This window comes from Melospiza georgiana, chromosome 2 (genome assembly GCF_028018845.1).
Source record: "Melospiza georgiana isolate bMelGeo1 chromosome 2, bMelGeo1.pri, whole genome shotgun sequence".
In the NCBI taxonomy this organism is placed as follows: Eukaryota; Metazoa; Chordata; class Aves; order Passeriformes; family Passerellidae; genus Melospiza; species Melospiza georgiana.
Window position 1 is genome coordinate 55,179,798 of NC_080431.1, and position 20,875 is coordinate 55,200,672.

The 20,875-nt window shown below is 41.0% G+C and overlaps 1 protein-coding gene across 4 annotated transcripts in view; it reads left to right on the top strand.

Annotated features, from left to right (window-relative positions):
- The first annotated feature begins 5,031 nt into the window (after positions 1-5,031).
- The window catches only part of RNASEH2B (ribonuclease H2 subunit B), a 41,963-nt gene continuing 26,119 nt past the window's right edge, over positions 5,032-20,875 (top strand). For all 4 annotated transcript variants that reach the window (XM_058018631.1, XM_058018628.1, XM_058018629.1 and 1 more), the window contains exons 1-3: positions 5,032-5,112; positions 16,029-16,100; positions 19,019-19,126. In XM_058018631.1, coding sequence (XP_057874614.1) covers positions 5,052-5,112; positions 16,029-16,100; positions 19,019-19,126 — 241 coding nt within the window. In that variant the 5' untranslated portion in view covers positions 5,032-5,051. The remainder of the gene's footprint in view (positions 5,113-16,028; positions 16,101-19,018; positions 19,127-20,875) is intronic.

Genomic DNA, 20,875 nt, shown 5'->3' on the forward strand with positions numbered 1-20,875 from the left:
TGGACATTTTGTTTCATAGCTTTTATTCATGCTTTGCTTTTCAAGCGAACATTTACTTTCTGAGAGTGTAAATGTTCAGCCTAATGGGGCTGAGAAATTTGTTGAAATACACAGTAAAGGAAGGCAGGGTTAATATGGCTTTTTAATATGGCAGGGTTAATAATGCTTTTGATACAACAACTTTTAATCTGAAAATATTAGTAAAGACTCATACTTTTGGCTTTTTTTAAAAAAACAGATTTCAGGGGGTTTGTAGACTTTTCTTATTTGGTTGGTTTTGGGGGGTTTTTTGGGTGTGTTTTTATTTATTTTTTGTTTTGTTTTGCTGTTGGTTGGTTGGTTTGGGATTTTTTGTGTGTGTATTTTGGTTTTTTTTACCAGAGTCTGAGTCATAATGAGGATATTTTGCAGTAACTTACTGCTGTGGATAAATGTATCAAGCACATTAAACAAGTGTTGCTACTGTTCATTTCAAGCCAGCTCACAATCTGTATACTCATTCAACTTTTTTCTCTAAACAGTATACATCATTCTGAGCAGCTTCTATAAACAGACGGAGGTCTGCTTGCTATAGCAACACACCTCCAACAAGTGAATTTTCTGGCTGATTAAACAGAGGAACAATAACACTTTTTAGATCTAGCATACTTGTGTCAATAAATATCTGCTTGTGCTAACCCCACAGTAAGGTCCTCATCCATTCTTAGGGTGCAGTGGATGCACCAAAAACAGGGGGAAAGGGAGAATGATCACGACTGTATGTAAACAGGAGCCTCTCCCAGTACAGACAAAAAGAAGGAAAAAAAACCCAAATCCACCAAAAAGTAGTGGAGAAAACTCTTACATTTAATCTGAGGTATCTTCAATTTGAATATCTACTTCTAGATAGGTGGGCTAACTCTGACATAAACTTAGGGAGTAGTCTAGATGGATGCTACTCTGTTTCTCTCCATTTAGTAGAAAAAGACACTATATAATCAGATTGAAACTATGCATTTACAGCATAAAATTAGGCAATATGAATCTCACGGTTTCTGTGGGTGTGTCTATATTTTCCCTTCTAATTCTGCTTTCTTCCTTTTCACTCTCTTGCTGCTATTTGACCTGACATACTGGCAAACTCTTGGACTCAGTAGTATATTTCTGTAAAGGCCAAAACCTATAATTGTTACCTATAGGTGCCCTAGGTGATACAACTTTGTTTAGTGCAAAGGACAAAGCAATTTCTGCTCAGAGCTGGTTAGAATATTTTTCACCATTGCTTGAGTGCTTTTAAAATGAATACTGTTATTTTCCCCAAATTGACTATTTTCAATAATAAAAACACTTGCTTAGACAAATGCTGTCATGAAAAACAATTTAAAATAATTATTTTTCAGCTTGACAGATTGACTTGAAATTTCATTTAGAAATTCAAATGATGTTTTAAAGGTTTGCAATGCCAGTATGTGTTCTTTCAGATCAATGCCATCTCTGTGTCTGGCCTCCGTATTTCAATTTCTTTCAATGCCACATATGCTTTGTTTTGAATAAAACCAAACAAAGCAATAATTTGGCCTGTGATTAACTTAGAACAGTATTTTAAACTAGATAACTTAAAATGGATCATAATTATCATGGTACATCAGCTAGTTGCATGTATCAGTTGGCCTTTTACCGGCATTGAATGCAACCCTTGCATCCCTACATGCAGGTGACCCTTAAGTGAGCAGAGCAAAGGATTTAAAGCCGTGCATGCAAATGCTTGAACCACTGAAGTGTAAAGTGGATAAACTTGGCCTATATTTGTTGAAATAGTGTAAAATGAAACATAATTATGTGGAAATAATCTTCTCTTTTAAACAACAACCTCTACTTTAAAATGAATGACACTTCTTTCTATACAGTCTTTTGTTTCTTGCTCTGAGCAAAATTTAAAATGGCCTTCACTTAAAACTAGTGTAGGGTAGAAGGAAGGAATAAATTCTGCAGCTGAAGGTGGACAAGAGGTAGCATTTCTTTGGCACCAAAAGTAAGTAATTTTTGTTTGGCAAAAAGGGATGCTTGCATTTGCACAGATATTTGCGTTATAAGAAGCAGGCCTAGCAGAAATGAATGAACAGACAGCACGTAGGTGAAGTCTGAATGCAAATCAAATGGCTCTGAAATGTGGAAAACAATTGTCCTCAGACTGGGTTAGGGTTAGTCCCATATTGGATGCATTTAACTTTCTGGACTTAATGAGTCATATGGACCCAAATGAGAATGCCCATGTGCATGAAATTAAGATTTGAGTATATAAAAAGGATATCACTGCAGCAGCTCAGATCAGTCTAGTGTTTTAAACATCAGCATTTTCTTTCAGAGAGACACCATTACAGCTTAAAAGTGTTGGCAAGCCTGAAGGTATTTAATTCTTAAGCAAATAAGATTTTAGTATCATCAGCTCTTGACAGAAATCCCTAATTAGTTTATCTTTTGCTTATAATGATATAGTATATCCTCTGTTTATAAAGGGGAACAGTATATATCAAGTGTGGATGAGTAACAGCACAAAGTTTTAAATATTTAATACGTATAAATTACTGTATAATTTCTATTCCAAAACTGATGTCATTCTAGAGCCTTGTCCAGGCCTATTTGAGAATTTCCGTTTGGGGCTTTTCAAAGTATCTGAGAAAAACATTTCTATCTGAAAGTTCCTGGAAAAGGACATTATAGATCCCAGGGCCAATATACATCTAGAGATTGTGGGAGATGCTCATAAATCAAAAGAAATGAACAGCTGAAATGTCCATTCAGCTCAGTTGATGGTAGGAGTACTCAACACCTCTGAAAATTAGCTTGCTTACCAGGTGCCTAAATAAGGATGGATTGGTGCTTTGAAAAATGTGAGCTTAATGAGTCAGTTTTGTAAACATACAGCAACACTTGCTACAACATTTCCATCACACACTACAGCCACGGAGGAAATAGGAGCTCTGGAACGACTGCAGCTTATGCTTCTAGACTTGATCCTGACACATGCTGCATCTGGAGGCTGGCAGACTTGGATTCCTGGCTTTTCCAGAGCTTTTTTAAGCTCAGTGGTGCACAACATGCTAAGAGCCGCCATTTTCAGGACTAGGAGCCAAATCTTATGGTGAACCCTTTTTTCCACATGGAAGGCTTTCCTTCTAGGAAGGTTTCAAACACAGCTATCAGCTCTGTTCTGCTCTTCCAGCAGTTTTGTACAGATTGCAGTGGAACTGGTGAACTTCCTTTTCTCTTTGTTAACACAAGAAGTGAGGAGAATTTTACAAGACTCATCAGTGAGTGTTGCAATCCAGGCATACGCCAGGGCAAATTGCAATCACTCTGAGAGCAAGTGATTTCTCTGGGGACTTCAAAACACATGGTGCACTGCGGTCTTTGGCACTTAAATCTTGACTTACTTCAATCAGTGGAAAATAAAGTCAGAAAAATTAAAATAAAACAAATTTAGATCAATGTAATCTCAGTGATGAAGGTATATGCTCAAACTTCAGGAAATTATTTTTTTCAGCCTTACATCAGCTCAGCTGTTTTGCATATGCTGGCCTTGGTTAGTTCTGCTCTGTTAGTATGTTTTTAATATTTGTTTCATATCTCTGAGATTTACAATTGATATGTATACTTTAATACTTTTGATAACATAATATTTATTCCTAAATCTCTGGGAAGGTGGCCATCCATCCAGTCTTGTGTGGGTAAAGCCAAGTTTATGTGCATGAAAATGTGCATTTTGTGTTGTGGCTATGGCTTCTCAGCAAGATCTGGAGGTAAAGAACCTATTCACCAGGATCAGGTTGTTCACATGACCCACAGAGCTGGGCAGGATGACAGCTATGAGAGAACTGTGGCTCTGCCCTCGACCAGCCTTGTAGGACTGAGGTTCCATTGAATGGCCAAGGCTGGCAGGCTCCTCTGGAGAGGGTCTAGACCAGCTTCTCCTCAGGGCCACAGCTACAGTGGCTGCTCAGAGCAACACCCAGCCTGGTTTTTGATACCTCCACTGACAGAGACACCACAGTCATCCAGGACAACCTGCTCCACTGAAGATACACTTCATTATGTTTAAATGGAATTTCCTTCAGTCTGCACCATTTTTGTGAAGCCCTATCACACTATTAGAAAGAACTAACTACTACAGTAGTGACATGTCATGAGATAGAACAAGATGTGGCTGGAGAAGGGGGACATGCAGAGGTGGGGCAGCACTTTTCCTGGACAAACACCCTTGCTCTAGTTCCTGGAGATGAGCATAACACCGTACAGTTATGCACGGGAATGACAAAGCCAGGAGGCGGGCATGGACTGTAGAGGGGGATCAAGACCACCTAAGTCCCCCCAAACCCTCTGACCAATTTCCAGAAAGATAATAAAGATCGGACTGCACTTGGTAACTAATTTACACGGAAAGTGAGAAGCCTGTCTTCAGGGTGGAGAAAACCTATCCATAAAAAGGTATCCTTCCTAAGCCTGGGCAGCGACCCCTAGGACCAGGAGCTGGATCAATGCTAGAACCAGGACGGGTGACCTCTTTTCCTCTCTCTCTTTCTCTCAGCCCGTCTTTAACTCATCCCTTCCTTTCTCTCTTCCCTTCTCTACCCCTATATCCAAAACCCACTGCCGTGTGCTTACACTTACACAGTAGGTCAGGGACTAACAAAACAATTTCCACGCCCAGTGCGCGATTCACTAATATAACTTTCTGACTGTTTGCGGACCCTGTGACTTCTGTCGCTCCTTCGGACCACGAGCTTTTAGGAACCTCGGGGGCTCCTTCCCCTTGCGGGTGGGACATCCCGCCCGCCCGAGTCGCGCGGGGCGGCGGAGAGCAGAAGCTCCGCACCCGAGACTCACCACGGCCGCACCGCCCGCTCCCCGCGTGCGCCGGGAAGGGGAAGAGGCGGAGCGGCGGCGCAACCCGAGTCATGGCCGCGCCCCGCCGCCGCCCGGCCCCTTCCCTTCCCTTCCCCGCCCGCCCCGCCCGCCATGTTGCGGCGGCGGCGGCGGGAACGGGAGCGGCGGGATCGCGGGGCGCTCGGAGCATGCGGGGCGCACGGAGCGGGCAGGGCGCGGCCCCCGCGCAGTGGGTGCTCATTGCCCCAGGTAACCCGGCGGGGCCGCTCCGCGCAGGGGCGGCTCTGCCGCAGCGCCCGGCTCTCCTGCCCCGCCGGCCGGCTCGGGCGGGAGGCGGGCGCTCGTCCCCGGGGCAGGCGCCGGGGCTGCTGCGGGCGGCCGGCCCCGCCCGGGTGTGCAAGGCCGCTTTGGGACAGGCCTCTACACGAGGCCCCGCACGGCACCCGGCCTCCTCTCTCCAGGGACCCCGTTTCCCTCGCTGCATCAGTGCGTTTAATTTATGTCGGTCATTAGGGTTTAGCCAAGGGCTCTTGCCACCGATGTCCCTGATGGGGTCTGGCTGTCCCCTCGCCGGAGCTGGCGGCCCGCCTTGCCTCCATCCCCTTAGTCCCTTCCTGCAGATTTTGAAGGAAACGGTGTAGTGCCCTGAGCCACAGCTGTCAAACATACTTCAGTGCTAAGCCAGAGCGAGATCTCCTCACTCGCTGATTGTGGAGCAGCAGAGCTCCCCACGGCAGCTCTGCAGGTGCAATACGCGCTGTGTTGCGGAGGCTCACTCTCTCCCATGCCGCGCTGCATCAGTGGGAGGATGCCTTTGCTCCTTACACGTATTTCTGCCCAGTATCAGGGTTAAACAAACAGATCACAAAATGTTTTGCTGTTAAAGAGGATGAGTGAAACTGGATGTGTTCAAATGCCAAGACATTAAGAGGAAGGAGACGTAACTGTCTTTTTCTAGTTCAGTGTTTAAGGAAGTGCGACTTCCATGTTTATCTGTGGGCCAGCCTTGTACTGTGGCTATTTCCTAACTCACCCATAACTGGAGAGTGTTAATAACCAAGCCTGATAAAAAGGATGAGTTCTATGGAAATCATCCCTTTCTGAGCTTTGCCTGTGATGATGTGAGAAATGCTGTAAATGGCACCACTGAAGGAAAGGTATAGCAAGAGCTTCATTCAGCTGTTGAAATAAGGTTGAAAATAAGGCAGGAGCTCAATCTTGTGACATGTGCCCGTAGGAAACCAGGCTTCTCTAGTTACATGAGAAGCAGAACCAATTACTATGATTTCACTGATTCCTCTCTTCCTCTAGTTTTAACTTTTTGGTTCTACCCTTTGGTATCTGACATGTTTGATGACTAAGAAAGGAATTTATAAAGTGAGGAATTTCTTTTTTTAATATTGACTCTATGCAGACTAGGATATAAAGCTGAATCTCGTATCAGATGACTGGCTATGCCAACAGATGTCCATACTGTGCAAATATTTACAAATACGCTTAGCTTATGCATGAGTAGTCAGTTCTGTGCAGTAAGTTAAATTCTTCAGTAAGTGTTTGCAGGATTGGAGCCAGAGCTTGTAACTTTCATGAAGCCAGACAGTTTGTATTACCAATTATGCCAGCACAGCTCTGACAAAATTTATATAGTACTCCAGACCTGTAAGAAAGTTTATTAAGCCTTAGTTGAACTTCAAAGCACATAGTGATTTTTAAAAAAAGTCTGTAGCTGATAAATTCAGGACTCCACAGCTGATGAGAGCCAGCCAAATGAAACATTTCATTATTTTAGTTTTGTTTTAGCATTATTTTCAGAAAAGCTTTTTTAAGTTAACATGTTACCACTTTTCACAATTTTGCATTTCGTAACTGCTCTGTTGAATGAACCTCAGAATTTTTTCATTGGCTGTTTAGCAGAATGTATAGTAGGAAGACCTGATTACTTTCAGGAATGAAGATGGTTGCAGTTGGATTTAGAACAAAAATGTCCTTTGACGGTAAAATTCTATTCATATGACAATCTCTATCTTCATAATACCTGTATGGCATTATATTACATACATACCTAAAACCAACTGGTATAGATAAGTACAGGATCTGTTTCTGGGTGTGAGTTCAGTGCCATTTGTTGCTGAGGCTACTAAAAAATGCTTGTCTGCTTTAATATGGAAGGTTATGAAATTACTACTGATTTCCTTGTTTAAGTACACATTTGTATGCTGTTATATTGCATGGATAATGAATTGCCATTACTGCTCTGCCATTCAGAGCATGTGTTATGACTGACGAGACAAATTTCAGTTTTATTTTTGATTTTGTAGTTTTTATATTGGTTTCAGTTTCTGGAAACAGCTCAGAAACAAGGAATCTCTTCTGTCAGGTAGAATTGCGCATGTTCTTAGTTGGAATCAATATTCTGGCTAGAGGAATGCAGTCAGAGAGAGTTTTCTACCAATGCTGTGAGCTGTTTTTAGAGGGACAGACTATCACTTTCTGTAGCAAGTGATTAATTCTGTCAAATTTCCAGTGCTGTAAAAGTTTGGTAATTAGTGGTCCTCTCATGCCTGCACATCACAGGGCATAGCTAGAACCACATGCTCAGCAGTTACTTTGTATGGTTTGTAAAGGTGGGCAGGGCAAGCAGGGTTGACTGAGCCAGTCTTTGCCCTTGCCAACCCTTCTGCCACACCAGGACACTTGGGCTGTTTGGCATGGGGGAATCACACAAAGGGGAGTCCAAGTGGGAAGGGAAAAGGAGAGCCTCAGACAGTTATGTCTGAGCTGACTGCTAAGCAACTTCTGGGTGAGATTGCAAATTTTACCTTTAGAGATGGTAGCCTGGCCTTGGCCTGGTGAGAGGTGTTGTGATGGTGTTTCTTTGATACTTGCTCTTTTTTTCCATGAAGACAGGACAATTTGACATGCAAATACAATCATATTTTTGGTTTGTTTTTGTAAGTGTAATGATTCCTTGGTTAGGGATTGAACCACCAGGGGCCGGACAAAGAGGGAAGCCAGAAGTGGTGGGAGAGGAGTTAGGAAATGCTGCTCAGGCAGGGTGAGCAGAGGGTGGTAACCATGTTCATCACTCCAGAAAGGCTGGAAGCCGCTGATGTACATTGTGCAGCCTTATTGGGGATGTGTAGTGGAAGGTTGAGAAGTGGATGTGAGTGGCCAGGAGAGAAAACAGTGAACAAACAGGAAGAGGGTAGATGGAGGGATTGCTTGTTATGGAGGAGGGTGAAAGGACAGAAAACTTGGTCGTGTTGGTAGTGGTAGAGCTGTGCATGCTGGCCTTGAAACAGAGTCAGCTCTTAGGGCCGTTTCTGCAGTTGCAGATTGACTGTGCAGTGGATATTCAGGCTCCAGATTTAGCCTGGGGCAGGCTCGGCTCAGCACTAGCAGTTTATTAGTTCAAGTGCTGTGCCATGTTAACACATCTCTGCTGTTTCCAGAACCAGCTTTGCAGTGCAGCTGCTTTCAGACAGTGTCTGAACTAATAAGTCCTGATGGACCAAGCTGGCTCTGTGTAGACCCACTTGGGTGTTTCTGTGCTGTGCTCCATGTTCCAGGGGATTTTATTAGCTTGGCTGGAAATCTGGATCTGAGCTTGCTTTGTGCCGAGTAGTTGACGTCGCTGGTTAAGAAGACCTCCCGAATCTGGAGTTCTGGAGGAACGGTGGTGCAGAGACACCAAAGTGCTAGCGAGTCCTGGAGGACCACACGGGCTTCAGTGGTGGATGGCTGAGTTTCCAGATAGTGCTTTCCTGCATTTCGAGTGGGAGTTGGGTGATCAAGGCTGTTACATTACCCTCGTATCCAAATTGTTTTTCCGTGAGAATGTAGAAATGGCTGGACTGGCTTTCTGTTGTTGGTCTAGCTACTGATCTGGTACAAGAGAAAAGTAGTCCCTCCTGGGGATTAACCTTGGCTCTCTCACGGCTACAAAGTTACTAATGATGTGCTTTAATAGAGCAGAATCTGTCTGTATTTACTGAGTATCCGTGTACTTAAAAACAAATACCGCTACTTTTTAACAGGAATGTAGGAAATTTCTACCTGCCTTTTCAGCTGGGCCGGTGAAGCTGCCATTTTTTATGTGTTCTCTGAAAATGACAAGAGCTAGAAGTTATTTCCTAGACTGAGAAATACTGCTGACACCCAGCAGTGTTTTAGGGCTATCTAAAGATTTTTAATTTTAGAGCTATCTAAATCGAAAGGCAGAGCTTTGGAAAACTCTCAAATACTGCAGTAAAGTCACTGTGTCTGACTCTGGATAACAAATAAACATTCTTATGCAATGCTTCAAACCAGTCTTACCAACATCACACTAGCTGCTTAACAGGATTGGTGTGAAGGACAGTCTCTTTTTCAGTATTCCTCAGGGATAGGTGTTATGTCAGAACTGAAACTATTTATATCCTTCACTGGTTTTAGCAAAGAGGTCAGGAATTGAAGGCAGTTTTCTAACTGCGATGTTCCACTCCACACCTAAAATTAAGACTGATGCGTTTAATATGTTCTGTCTTTGTCTGTATTAAGAAAATAAGTAGGGGTTAGCTACATGCTGAAAATTATTCTCAGCCTTTATTTTTCTGAGCTAGACAAGTTTAGCTGGGCACATTTTTTCAGTCTGCTGTTTTCTTAAACAGTAAATTGATTAGCTCTTACATTGTTTTATGGGAACTGCCATATGAATAGAACTGGAAGGGTTGCAATGGGGGAGGGAAATTTAACAATCCTATTATTTTTAGGAATTACTTATTCAAAAATAAAAGGAGCAGTTTCAAATTATACTTGGCAAAAAGTTTGAACAAATCTCATATATGCCAAAAGTCAAATGGAGGCAGAAATAAATGGACTGTGATGCCAAACCATGGGGCATCAGCACACATTAAATTAATCTTCCATCCTTTCAGTTGAGACTAAGGAACTTTTGTCTCCATGCAGTAACCGAGGAAGTAATTGACTTGAAAATTTTGGGTCATAGTGAGAGAAGGTGTCATAGCAAAAGAAGTTGTGGAATACTTAATTTGTGAAAGTGGTTTGCTTTAAAAACAGAAGTAGACAGGTTTTGCATTAACTTTTTTTCCATCCTTGCACTTCGATACATGCTTTCACTTACTGTTTTTAAAAAAACCAGTTTATCTGCTATGAAATACATCACACTGCTGGGCTGTTAGGGTGCTTGACTAAAAAATTGTAATGAGTGTCAAAATTGAGCAGAATAATTGAACATTAATACTTTCCCAGAATAATCTAGGTAAAGAACTTGGAAATAATGTTTGCAATAAACAAATATGTATTTTTTTTAACAGCTGAGTCAAAACATCAGAAAACCTATATGAAATAATACCACATGTTTATATACCTTTTAAATAAGGTGGATGTGAATATGCTTATTTTAGAAGTTAGCACTCTGTGGGCATATTTTACTAAACCTCCCCCTAAACTGGCATTTGCATCTCCTGAACAAAGCCCTTTGCCTGCAGGTAATTTGCACTCTTTCTTACATGTCATCTCCTGAAAGGCATACTGAGCTCTGCTGTGAATAAAGCAGATATAACTGGCAAGCTAAGGAGCCAGAAGGAAGCATAGCAAATAAAATAACTGAAAAGACATGTTTTAATGTGTAACACCATCTCCCACTTCTGCTTTCTGCCATCTGGCTTGGAAGAGACCAACGTATGCCAACTTAGGCCTCTCTGCATATGGGAATAGGGCTGATTCAGCCAGTAATACAGCTGCACCAGTGCTGACCCTATAAATATTGAGAAGGGAAGTCTGTAGTTTTTATCCTTTCAAGTGATAACCAGTTCTTGAACTTCTCAAGACTGACCTCCCCTTTATTCAGCTGAAACTCTGCATGTTCTGCCAGGCATCTTGACTTCAGTAATGGATGAATTAGTACTGTCCATTGCTACTAGTGAGTCCATGAACATGGGGGTTTTTTGGCTAAGAAGTGAATTATGCCAGTATAAAGGGAAGCCAAAAGATGCTCTCAGGCTTAAGTCTTAAAATTTAGCTGTATTGCCTAGCTATGTCCTGTAGCAAAAGACCATTCAAACCGTCAAGTAGAATTTCTTTCTGAACTTTTGGACAAGATTGAAACCAGTGCCTTTTTTCGATACTGTGTTTTATTGTGGAATGTTCTAAATTATGTCACATTGAACATTGTTTCCTTAGGGCGCCAAATAAATGTCATGATTACCAAACTGGTTATCATTCTGTGTTTTACAATGGGCACGGCAAAAGTCCCCTCACTGAAGTGAGTACTATGTACAGTCATAGAAGGAGTAAGGTGGTGAGGTAACATCAAGTTTACATAACTGAGTAACAATTAAGATTATTTCCAAAAATCAAGTGTGGGCAAGTACAAACCCATACCCTCTATGTAAGCACCTGCAAAATATTGGCTGTTTGCAGAGGTGAATCAGGCTGTGTTCTGTTCAATGCTCCCCTGAGTATTGTGAGCCAAGGAAGAAGCAATGTAGACCTGTGGCTCATCTCCTGCTTCCTCAACTCTGTCAATTCACACATGATCTGGTTTTATAATTTGTGTGCAAAGACACCTGTGTCACATGTGGAGTAGGGAATATTCTATGCCATCTGCTCCTGCCATGGGTTCTGTCTCTTGTTCCAGTGAGCTTACTGATAGGATTGAAAGTTATTTACTTCTTCATTCTGGTTGGTTACTTCTCAGCTGGATGAGTGAACCGACTTGACTTGCTGTAGAGCCATGAACTTGCTAGTTTTGGTGGTACAAAACAAGAAGGGAGCAGAGTTGGGGACCCCAGGACTGCACTTTTCTGTAGGCTATGAACTTTGGTCATTTGAAGCCATTTATGATACAGACTCTATTCTCAGTCTGTGCATACCAGAATTCATTTATTATACTTGCAGTTAATTACCTTGTAACTTAGAAAAATTATAAAAAATTTGGGTGATACAAAGTACTGGATTTATTATTTTTCACTAGGCTTTTTTCAGGGCATGCTGCACAACAAAGGACACAGACAGTGAATTAAAGCCATTTTCTTGAGGGTTGAGATTCTAAAAATAACACAAATAAAATGTTTAATAGATCTAACCTATCTGTACCCTTAGGCTACACAGTTTAAAGTCTTCCATAAAATGTCTATTTAATGGGCTCCATCATAATGTCTCCATCTGACACACCTTTCATGCACAGTTAGAAGCTAAGAAGGGAATGGAAAAGACTTGTGTAGGTGACGTATGGTTTAATATCTGTTTTTAAATGAAATCTTAACTTTATATTTCCAGACTTCAATAGTCCTTTTTCTTTGCAGGGTGGTGGTGGTGGTTGGGAAATTTGTGCTCTCAGAGGGTTTTTTCCTCTTACGCATTTGACATATATTTGCAGCCTTTTTGCTTGCTTGGCTGGCAGCTTTTTGCATGGGAACTCCATATAACTTGATATTAGTCTGTTATATATAGTATTCTATAAGCATTTTTTTTTAAAGGAGAATAGACTTTGCATCATCCATAACAGTTTCATAGCTCTTAGTGGGAGTTTTATGTTGTTTTTCAATTTATTTATGTTGCTGTACCAGGTAACACTTTTTTCTGGTTTTAACAGGCAGATTCATTACTGCCTCATATCTATCCATTGTGGAAGAAATTATGGCCAGAAATCCTTTGAAAGCTGGTTAATTTTCACTTTGTTTTGTTTATGTATTTGGTAGAATTTGCCTGGTTGTATGTCTGACCTCCATGAAACACAATAATCTTTTCTCCTTTTCTTCAGCTGCCTCCTGGAAGTGTCTGCCTTCTGTCTTCCCAGGCAGTTTAAAGAGTGACTTGCTGGCTGAGATGCCTCCTTGAGACAGGATTAATAGAGCCCCTCTGTATCCTTCTGTCAGGTGTTTTATATCATTGTAGTGTGTGTTTTCCTAGGAGAAAATCATGCTGTAATGACACATGTTAGTAAGCTGACCTGACTGTGGGCCATCGCTGGTAGAGGGTGTACTGTTCAAAAAGCTCTCACCTCTCTCCCCCCAAGTATTCTTGTAGATGACCAAGTTTGTCAGGGCTGAGCTATGGGAACTGTTATAATAAGCATAGCAGCAATCATCTGATGTTTGCCTTTAGAATTTAACAAAACAGCTCTTCCTGTAATGTTACGTTTTACTGTTTATTTTCTGTAGGGGATGTTTTCTTATCTGGATGTGAACCTTAATATTGAAAAAAAGTTCCTAACCTAGTTTAACTCTCAGTCTTGCTAGAAAATGGCTACAGTACTGCTTTTTTAAGAAGTCTGTGTTTACTTAGCTATAAGAGATCCTTGCTGAAGTAGAAGGACTGATAAATGTAATGGCATTAAAGAAATCCAGTTACCTTTCCTGGCTACAGTCCAGAACACAAATAAGTTAGGTTTGGACACCTAACATCAAAAATCCCTTGCTCAGCATTTTCCTAGTCATGAGGTATTTAAACTCAGATAAATAGGGCCTTCTTTGCCCTTAAGGCCATATTAATACTGCATCCAGTTTTCCAAGCAGGCATTCTCCCAATTGCCTCTTTTTTTTGTCTGCCAACTTGACATATAGTAAGCCAATCTATAACAAAAATATACTTCAGATGCCCCTGGAAGTGAGGTGGAATACTGCCTACATTTTGAGGAAACTGAATGTTAAAGAAACTCAAAGAACCACTTTTGCTGTTGCCTGGTCCTTCCCTTCTCCTCGTGCATGTGTGTGTCCCTTCAGGCAAACCATTTTCTGTGGCAGCTCTGTGGAGAGTGTGAGGTACACTCTGATCCCATCACCATGAGATACTGGCACAGAAGGCTGCAGCTCGGGCTATTTATTGGTTGGGGTTTGATCCCTGCTGCCTCTGTGCCGTGCTGAGCCCCTTGGAGCCTGAGGAGCACCAAAGAACCCCGTGGGCAGGGCTGTGCTGCTCTTCACCCCCTGGGGAAGAGCTCCTGGCCGCGCCAGAGCCTGGGATAGCATGGGACAGGCCTGGATGAAGGAAGGTGGTTATCTGGTTGGGAAGGTAGAGGATTGATGAGGAAGAGAAGGGACACTGTATTCCTTGGGTTTGTTACGCTTAGTGCTCCCTACCTGTAGGTATCCCCCAGGCTTAGCAGAGATGGATAAATTCAGTGTGTTACTAGCAGGTTAGGGAGAGAACATCTCAACCCAGTAAAGATGCAAATGTCATTAAAAAGCAGCAAAAAATTAAGAGGGATTGTTGACTTAATTGCTGACAAGATGCACTTTGGGCTCAGCTGGACTCATTCCCGGTGCTCATCAATCTATGCATGAAGAAAGCAGAGCAAGCGAGCGCTGAAAGTTCCTTCGGGGTTTTTTTGTTTTGCTTTTTGTTTTAAATTTTGAAACTCACATTTACTGTGTATATTTTAATATGTTCATGTGAAACACATCAAAGTAAACATGTGCAGTGTGTTTCTTTCACTATCATTAATCACTTCAGTGTTTTAAAAAGTAACAAAAAATACACTAATGTTAAACTGTGGTCAAGAATTGAAATATACACAGCTCTAGAAATTGGAAAGTCGCCTTTGCCAGGGCAAATGTAGCTTGACAACCATGTGTTTATGTATCAGCATATGAAGCAAGTCTGCTTAGCAAATACGGATTTTTTCCATTAAAAGCCCTCAACTTATATTGAAACTTTTTGAAGCACTTTTCCAAGCCACCTGAAGACTAAGTTGAGTATTGAAGAGAAGAAAATTACTTTAAATTGTCTGAACAGCTCTGAGAATTATTACTCTCCGACACTACTATCACTAAACACAGTTGGTTTTTGTGTCCCGCTTATGTCTTTATCTGGGCAACTTCTGTTGGTGGCACAACTGAATAACAAGGGGTGGATATGAAGGTTGAGAGCTGTTTGGGCCTTTTTTTTTTTTTGCCCATGAGGTGTTAGTGAAGAGCCAAGTGTGAGAAGTCCACTTGTCCTTTTCAGATGTGGCTGGGGCTTTCTACTTTCAGTTGTTCCTACTTCCCTGTTTGCCAAAGAATTGTGCCAGCTCCCTCTTCCCAAACCTGCTGGATGTTACTGGAAGGGGAAGGACAATGTGGCACTTCTGTTCCTTTGAATAATCATGGAGTCTGCCTCTACTGCTCCTCTCTGCTTTCCTCAGCAGCACTGTAACACAAACATCAGCCTGAGCTCTGTCAGTCCATTCTCTGGGGTCTGGATACTCATTATATATGTGAAATGTTTTAGTAATTTTCCTTGCTCTGATGAATGCCTGTATGAAAGGAATCGAGACAGAACTGGCAGTGTGCAGGCTAAGAAAGATGATTCTGTCATGGTGCTCCTTACTGAGATGTGGGAAGTTGTTTTCATAAATATAAGTTAGACTTTCCCTACAAAGAGAGCTTGGCTAGAATATAATTAACTGGGGATACTTATAGATGTGGTTTTTTGTACTTGAGTCAGTGTCCTTGTGGTAGCTGTTTCCCTCTTTTTTCAGTTTCACAGAAAAAATTATACCTCTGTGGCTCTGCTTTTTATCTTCTGTTTGTTCAAAGATACAGGAAAGAAAATATCTGTAAGGGGCTTCAGCCAGAGGTGCTGCATTCTCTCACCTTCTTTTTCTTGTGGGGGGAATTAAATGCAGTCTTTATATTTCAAGTTCATACATATCAGATAAATAAGTGTGCATGTTTTTCACAGACATAGCAACTAGAATAGGCTAATTCCTGTGTAATCTGACTTTGTGAAAGTTTTAAAGGATAGTTTCTCCCCATGTGTATTTTACCTTTTGGACTTTCTTAATGTCCACGTTGTGCTTGGCCTGACTAACCAAAGCATTTTCATTGTCTTTGTGACTAATCAGGGCAGCATATCAGTTCATCTTACTTAACTGGGATGTCAAATTTAGGAGCTCTCTTGCCTGAAGGCTCTCTAGGGGGAAGTGGTTTTCAAAATCTAAATCATCCCCAGGTGCATATCTTTCCTGTGACAGATAGAGAGTGCCAGGAAGTCTGGAATCATAATTTAAGTGCCTTGATCAGGTAGGATGAATTTGGGCTGAGGCACACAATTTTTAGGCAGATGTGTGTGTGTGTTTTCAAAAAGTGTCAATCCAATTAATTCAGAATGTCTTGGTGAAGCAGATGTGAAATACTTCACAATTTACAAGTTCCTAACTTTTTCCTCTCCCCCTACAGAGGCTGCAATTGACTCCCCAAAGACACCTGACAGCGAACCCTTGTTTACAAAACTGCGCAACCCAAGCACAGGCAAGTTCTGGAACTGTGACACGAGCTTGTTAAAATTCTGGTTGATTTTCTCCACCACCAAAAGATTCATGTTTCTCAAAGCTGAAATAATGATGATAGGTACAAGTCTTACGTGCCAAAGATACTGCTGGTTATGCCAGATGGTTAATGCTGTGCAAACATTTAGGATTTCTTTTATAATTTTAATTGGTTGAACTGTTTATTCATCAGAAATACTGGCAGAACAAAAAAGGGGTGTAATTTAAGTTCTGTTTTTAAGTGCATTAGTTTTGGGGAGCTTACAGTGTTGGGTGTTGAGTCCAAGCCTTTTTTTAAATCCGAATTTAGGCTTCTTAGCATTCATCTTATGCTATAAAATAAATAGAGTTAGAAGAAGTGATTCAGTTGTACTTACCAAGCTTTTTGGGTCTTTTCATTTTTAAATCTAATTTTCTTCTCATGGCCTGGGTCATGGTGTCTCTTTTCTCCTTAACAGAGGATGAGGCACTTTGAATTCAAAATACATTAGAAGGACCAGCAAATGCAGGCAATTCAATGATACCACCATCCCATCACTACTTTCTTCTAGTCATATTGTTCTTTTTGTCAAGGATTTTTAATTATTCTATGATTAATTAATAATTAGAGTGTGTGATGCTGCAACAGAAACTTGCAGCAAGCCTTTGTTAGGGTTAACAATCTGTTTGAAAAATGTTTTTCATGGTTTTTGGTTTTTTTTCTTTGCCTGAGTTAGTTTCTTTTCCGTAGATTAAAGTTTTATGGTTTTGGTCTGAAATTGACTGCTTGTATTTATATGTATTTACATGTATGTGTGTAACTGAGTCTTCAGATGAATTTTATTGTCACAGTAAAGGAACCATATTTGTTCTTGAAAGAGGAAAATTGTCAAAAATAATAATACACAATGTAAAATCACTTACTCCTCATGATGCGTGTTTCTTGACTGCTCAGATTTGCAATGGGAATATAAAGCCACATCTATATTCCACCTGTGTTATTATTTCCTGCTGTAGCATACTGCCTTTGTAGTTTGTTATGTTTTTAAAAGCATAGATGTTAATTTGTTTTTCTCTGTGTAAAAAGAAATCTGTTTACCTTGTAGAATCAGAGATCTTGGGGAAGTTTTCTGGGGAAAACCTAAAGTGCAATGATTGTCTGGGTGTGTTCCTTTAGAATTTACAGGACTTTATTTATAGGCCTGCATAGACTTTCAGTTATGTAGCCTGTTATAAATACAAAGTCTGAAAATGGAAGAACTGAGAACACACTATTAATGTATTTTCCTTACCTTTGTGTCTAACAGATGAATTGTTGGTGCCAGATACTGTATAAGTAGGCACTGAAGGACTCAGCACACTGTAGAATCGATGCTAACCACTTTATTAAATAAAAGCATGCTTCATCCTTTGTACAGACAGGTAAAAGAACAAGATTTCTATCCCTTAGAAACACTATAAAGTAGGATCAGACTGCAGTTCAGAAGTACCACAAGAACCATTAGTGAAGTTGTGAGCAAAGCTGTTGGGGTTCTCTCTCCATCCCCTGCAGTTCCTGTCTTACAGTACTGTAGGGAACCCGTGGTGACTGTCCTTTTAGCATAATGACATAAATTAAGGAGCTGTACTTAGGTAATAAAAAGGATTCTTTTCCCAGGATTTCATAGTTCACCACTGGATTTGGCTAGCACACTCCCTGGTAGGAGTCTTAAGTTGTTCAGTCAGCACTTCTGTGAGTAGTTTGATATGGGGCTGATCAAACTGTGGTGTAGACCCTTGTTGAGGGTGCACATGGTAATGACTGAAACTTCTGCTCCCCCCTTATGACTACTCATTGCTCCTCTCCTCCCCTACCCAAAAGAAAAATTATCAGAGTACTGAAATTATATCCTTAAGTGAGGTTAAACATCTGGTCAGCCTTTTGGATAAAGGGGAAAAAACTGCATTACCAGTCATTTTTGGGAATTCATGTGTCTGCCCATTTTTGCTGACCTCCCTCCGCACCTGGGGGTGTCTGCAGACTGAGAAGAGCAGTGCTGATGTCAGCTTTCAGGGCTTACACTGAGCCTTCTCTGAGCCAGCCCATCATCTGCAAGTCACTGCAGCTTTGCAATTTATGTGCTCTGAGCAGGACAGCCCTGCTGTAGTTGCTCTTGTTTCCTGAAGATGGATTGATAAGCAAGATAGAAGCAGTCCAGCCAACAGACTCAGCTGACCACATTTCAGTGGCCCCTTCTGTAGTTGTGGCAACTTCCCATTTCTGATATGGAAAATGCCAGTCCTGTTTGCAATGTGTTTGTCACCCTTCCATTGTATCCCAAAACTAATGTCAAATGGTATAGCTGTGATGACCTAAAATAAAGCTATCCTTTTCCTTTCCCAACTACTAAGATTCTGATGGGCACTTCAAACCAACTTCTTCTAGCTTCCTTGCTTACTTTATATGTCTACCCATACAGAGTCGTCACAATCCATTTTGGTGCACAAAATAAAAAGAATATTCAGATTGTCCATGAAAGGTTTGAGACTTTTGTTCCCCTAACCCAGAGTCTGGTATCCTCAAGACAAACATGATGGAAGGAGAGGGAATTCTCTTGTTTTCCACCTTCCCTCTTCACTGCAGAAAAAAGCTGATTTCTTGAGTGATTTTGATTTGGGTTTGGATCAAAGGCTTTGTGTTGTAAGATGAACTATTCACACATCTTATTTATTGATTCAAATTCAGTTTCGTTTATGGAGCTGGTAAATGAACATCTGTATATAATAGTGTTTTTTGTCTGAGCTCTCTTTGTAGTGAGTTTATGTAGACTGTGTGTATGTTTGTGTGTCTGTATGTATATAGGGCACATTCTTCAAACATATTGGGTATTCTTTTGATTTTTCTGAAAGCTTACAAACACAAACCAGATTTCTTTTCAACAGGGGAAGCAACCCTTTACTTATTCAATAGTGGTGCACAGCAGCTGTTTGAAGTAAAAGCTTTTCACGAGGAACGTCGTTCCTGGTTTATAGGTCAGACTGTTCAACAGGGTGAGTTGGATAATGTGTTTTTCCCCCATCTTTAACTAATGTTGTACACAGACCGTCCCTCTTTCTTCTAGTAAATTTACAGGTGTTTTTCCTTGTTTGAGACATGCTGCATCATATCCCCACCTTCTGATAGACTCATTTGCCATAAGGATTTAACCAGGGCTGGGGGCTTTGTCATTTCTCTTTAAAAGGTTGCCTTTGGCAGCCTCAATTAGACTGATGTTCATTTGTCATTTTTTGAAGGGGGAAGGAGGGGTAAGTAATTCAATTGTGTTTAAACTGAAGTGCCATAAAATAGTTAGCTTTCCTTGTCAATCTCACCAGCAAGTCCTCTTTGTAAGTTTATATGTATTTTCCACTGGGAAAGAAAAGAAAGGGCTGGAAGGCCTTAGCTAGCCAAGCAAAGTGGTGTGTTAGAGCTCCAAGCACTGGAATGTATGGTCTTGTGTTCTTTAAATTGCCTCTGTAGTCCCCAGCCTAAGTGCTGAGTTCTCAGGAGAGGTCTGAAGCTGCTATTTCACTGTTCTCTCTAAGGGAGCAGGTCTGTAATATCCTGGACATTCTCTGAGCCTGTTCACCTTTGTGAAAATGAGGAGGAAGCTTGTGTAACTTGCTTGGGATGGCTTTCACAATCCATTTTCAGTAAGGATGTTATTGTAGCAGTGTTTCTCTGCCAGCATGTCCACAGACCAGCATGTTCATAAGTATTAATTCAGAAGATTAAGGTATATTTGTTTTATTCCTTTTCATTAGAGAAAAGTCCATTTATAGTAATAAATAAAAGCAACCCTTCCAGACATATGCCTTCTTTAACAGTAATATCCCAAAGTGTGTGCTAACTTTTAAACATCCTCTGCAGGCACATAAAGCAGTGCAAGCAGTATGTCTCTGAGCTTTTCCTTGCTCTGTCTTGGGGGTGAGCCAACAGACTGGGTCTGCTCCCTGCTCCCAATTATGTCCACATTGTATTCTCTCTCTCCCTTTCTAACCTTTATTTTGGCCCTTGGGAAACAGTTGCCTTAAGAAATCATGCCCTCAGTTTTCTTTTAAAAATACAGTGGAAAAATTGTTCGTGAATGTTAGGGCTGCTGTATCTCTGAAAGGGTCAGGAGAAGAACAATAAAAACAATTCTGTGTATTTGCAGTTAAAACAAATTATCTGGTTATCTGCAGATAAGGGCAGAGGTCTTTATACACTTCTAGTGAGTCTGAGTCTTTAGAACAAACAAAAATAACTCCTCCTGGAGGTTGGGTGGAAAGCATTTAAATGGAAGCTTTTAGAAAGTGGCTAGTGGGTCTTTTTCCTTCCAATTTCAATATCAAAGCTTTTGTGTTTGTATGTAGCCCTGATGCTTGCCTTGCCTCACACTGAGCATCATTTTGATAATACACATGGTAGATTGGATATCAGCTTTACCCAAAACACATTCTTCCCACATGATCTTTTGTTAGTTTTAGGGCCATCATAATAGGATTTCCTTTTCTTTAATTATCTTAATCATGTGATTTAAAACAAAAATAATTACATTTATTTGCTTTTGGTTTGCTAATTACTGTCAAATTGTCATCAATTATTTGGTCTCGTTAGTGAATTTCCTTGATGTTACATTGTTTCCAATTATCTGCAGTTGTGCAAAAGGCCTGACTAAGCCATTGTCCTGCAATGAACTCCAGATGGGCAGAGGTGTGTGTTTCAATGGGAGACCAAGTTCTTCCTTTGTGTGTAACCTTGAATGCAGCACTCTGAGC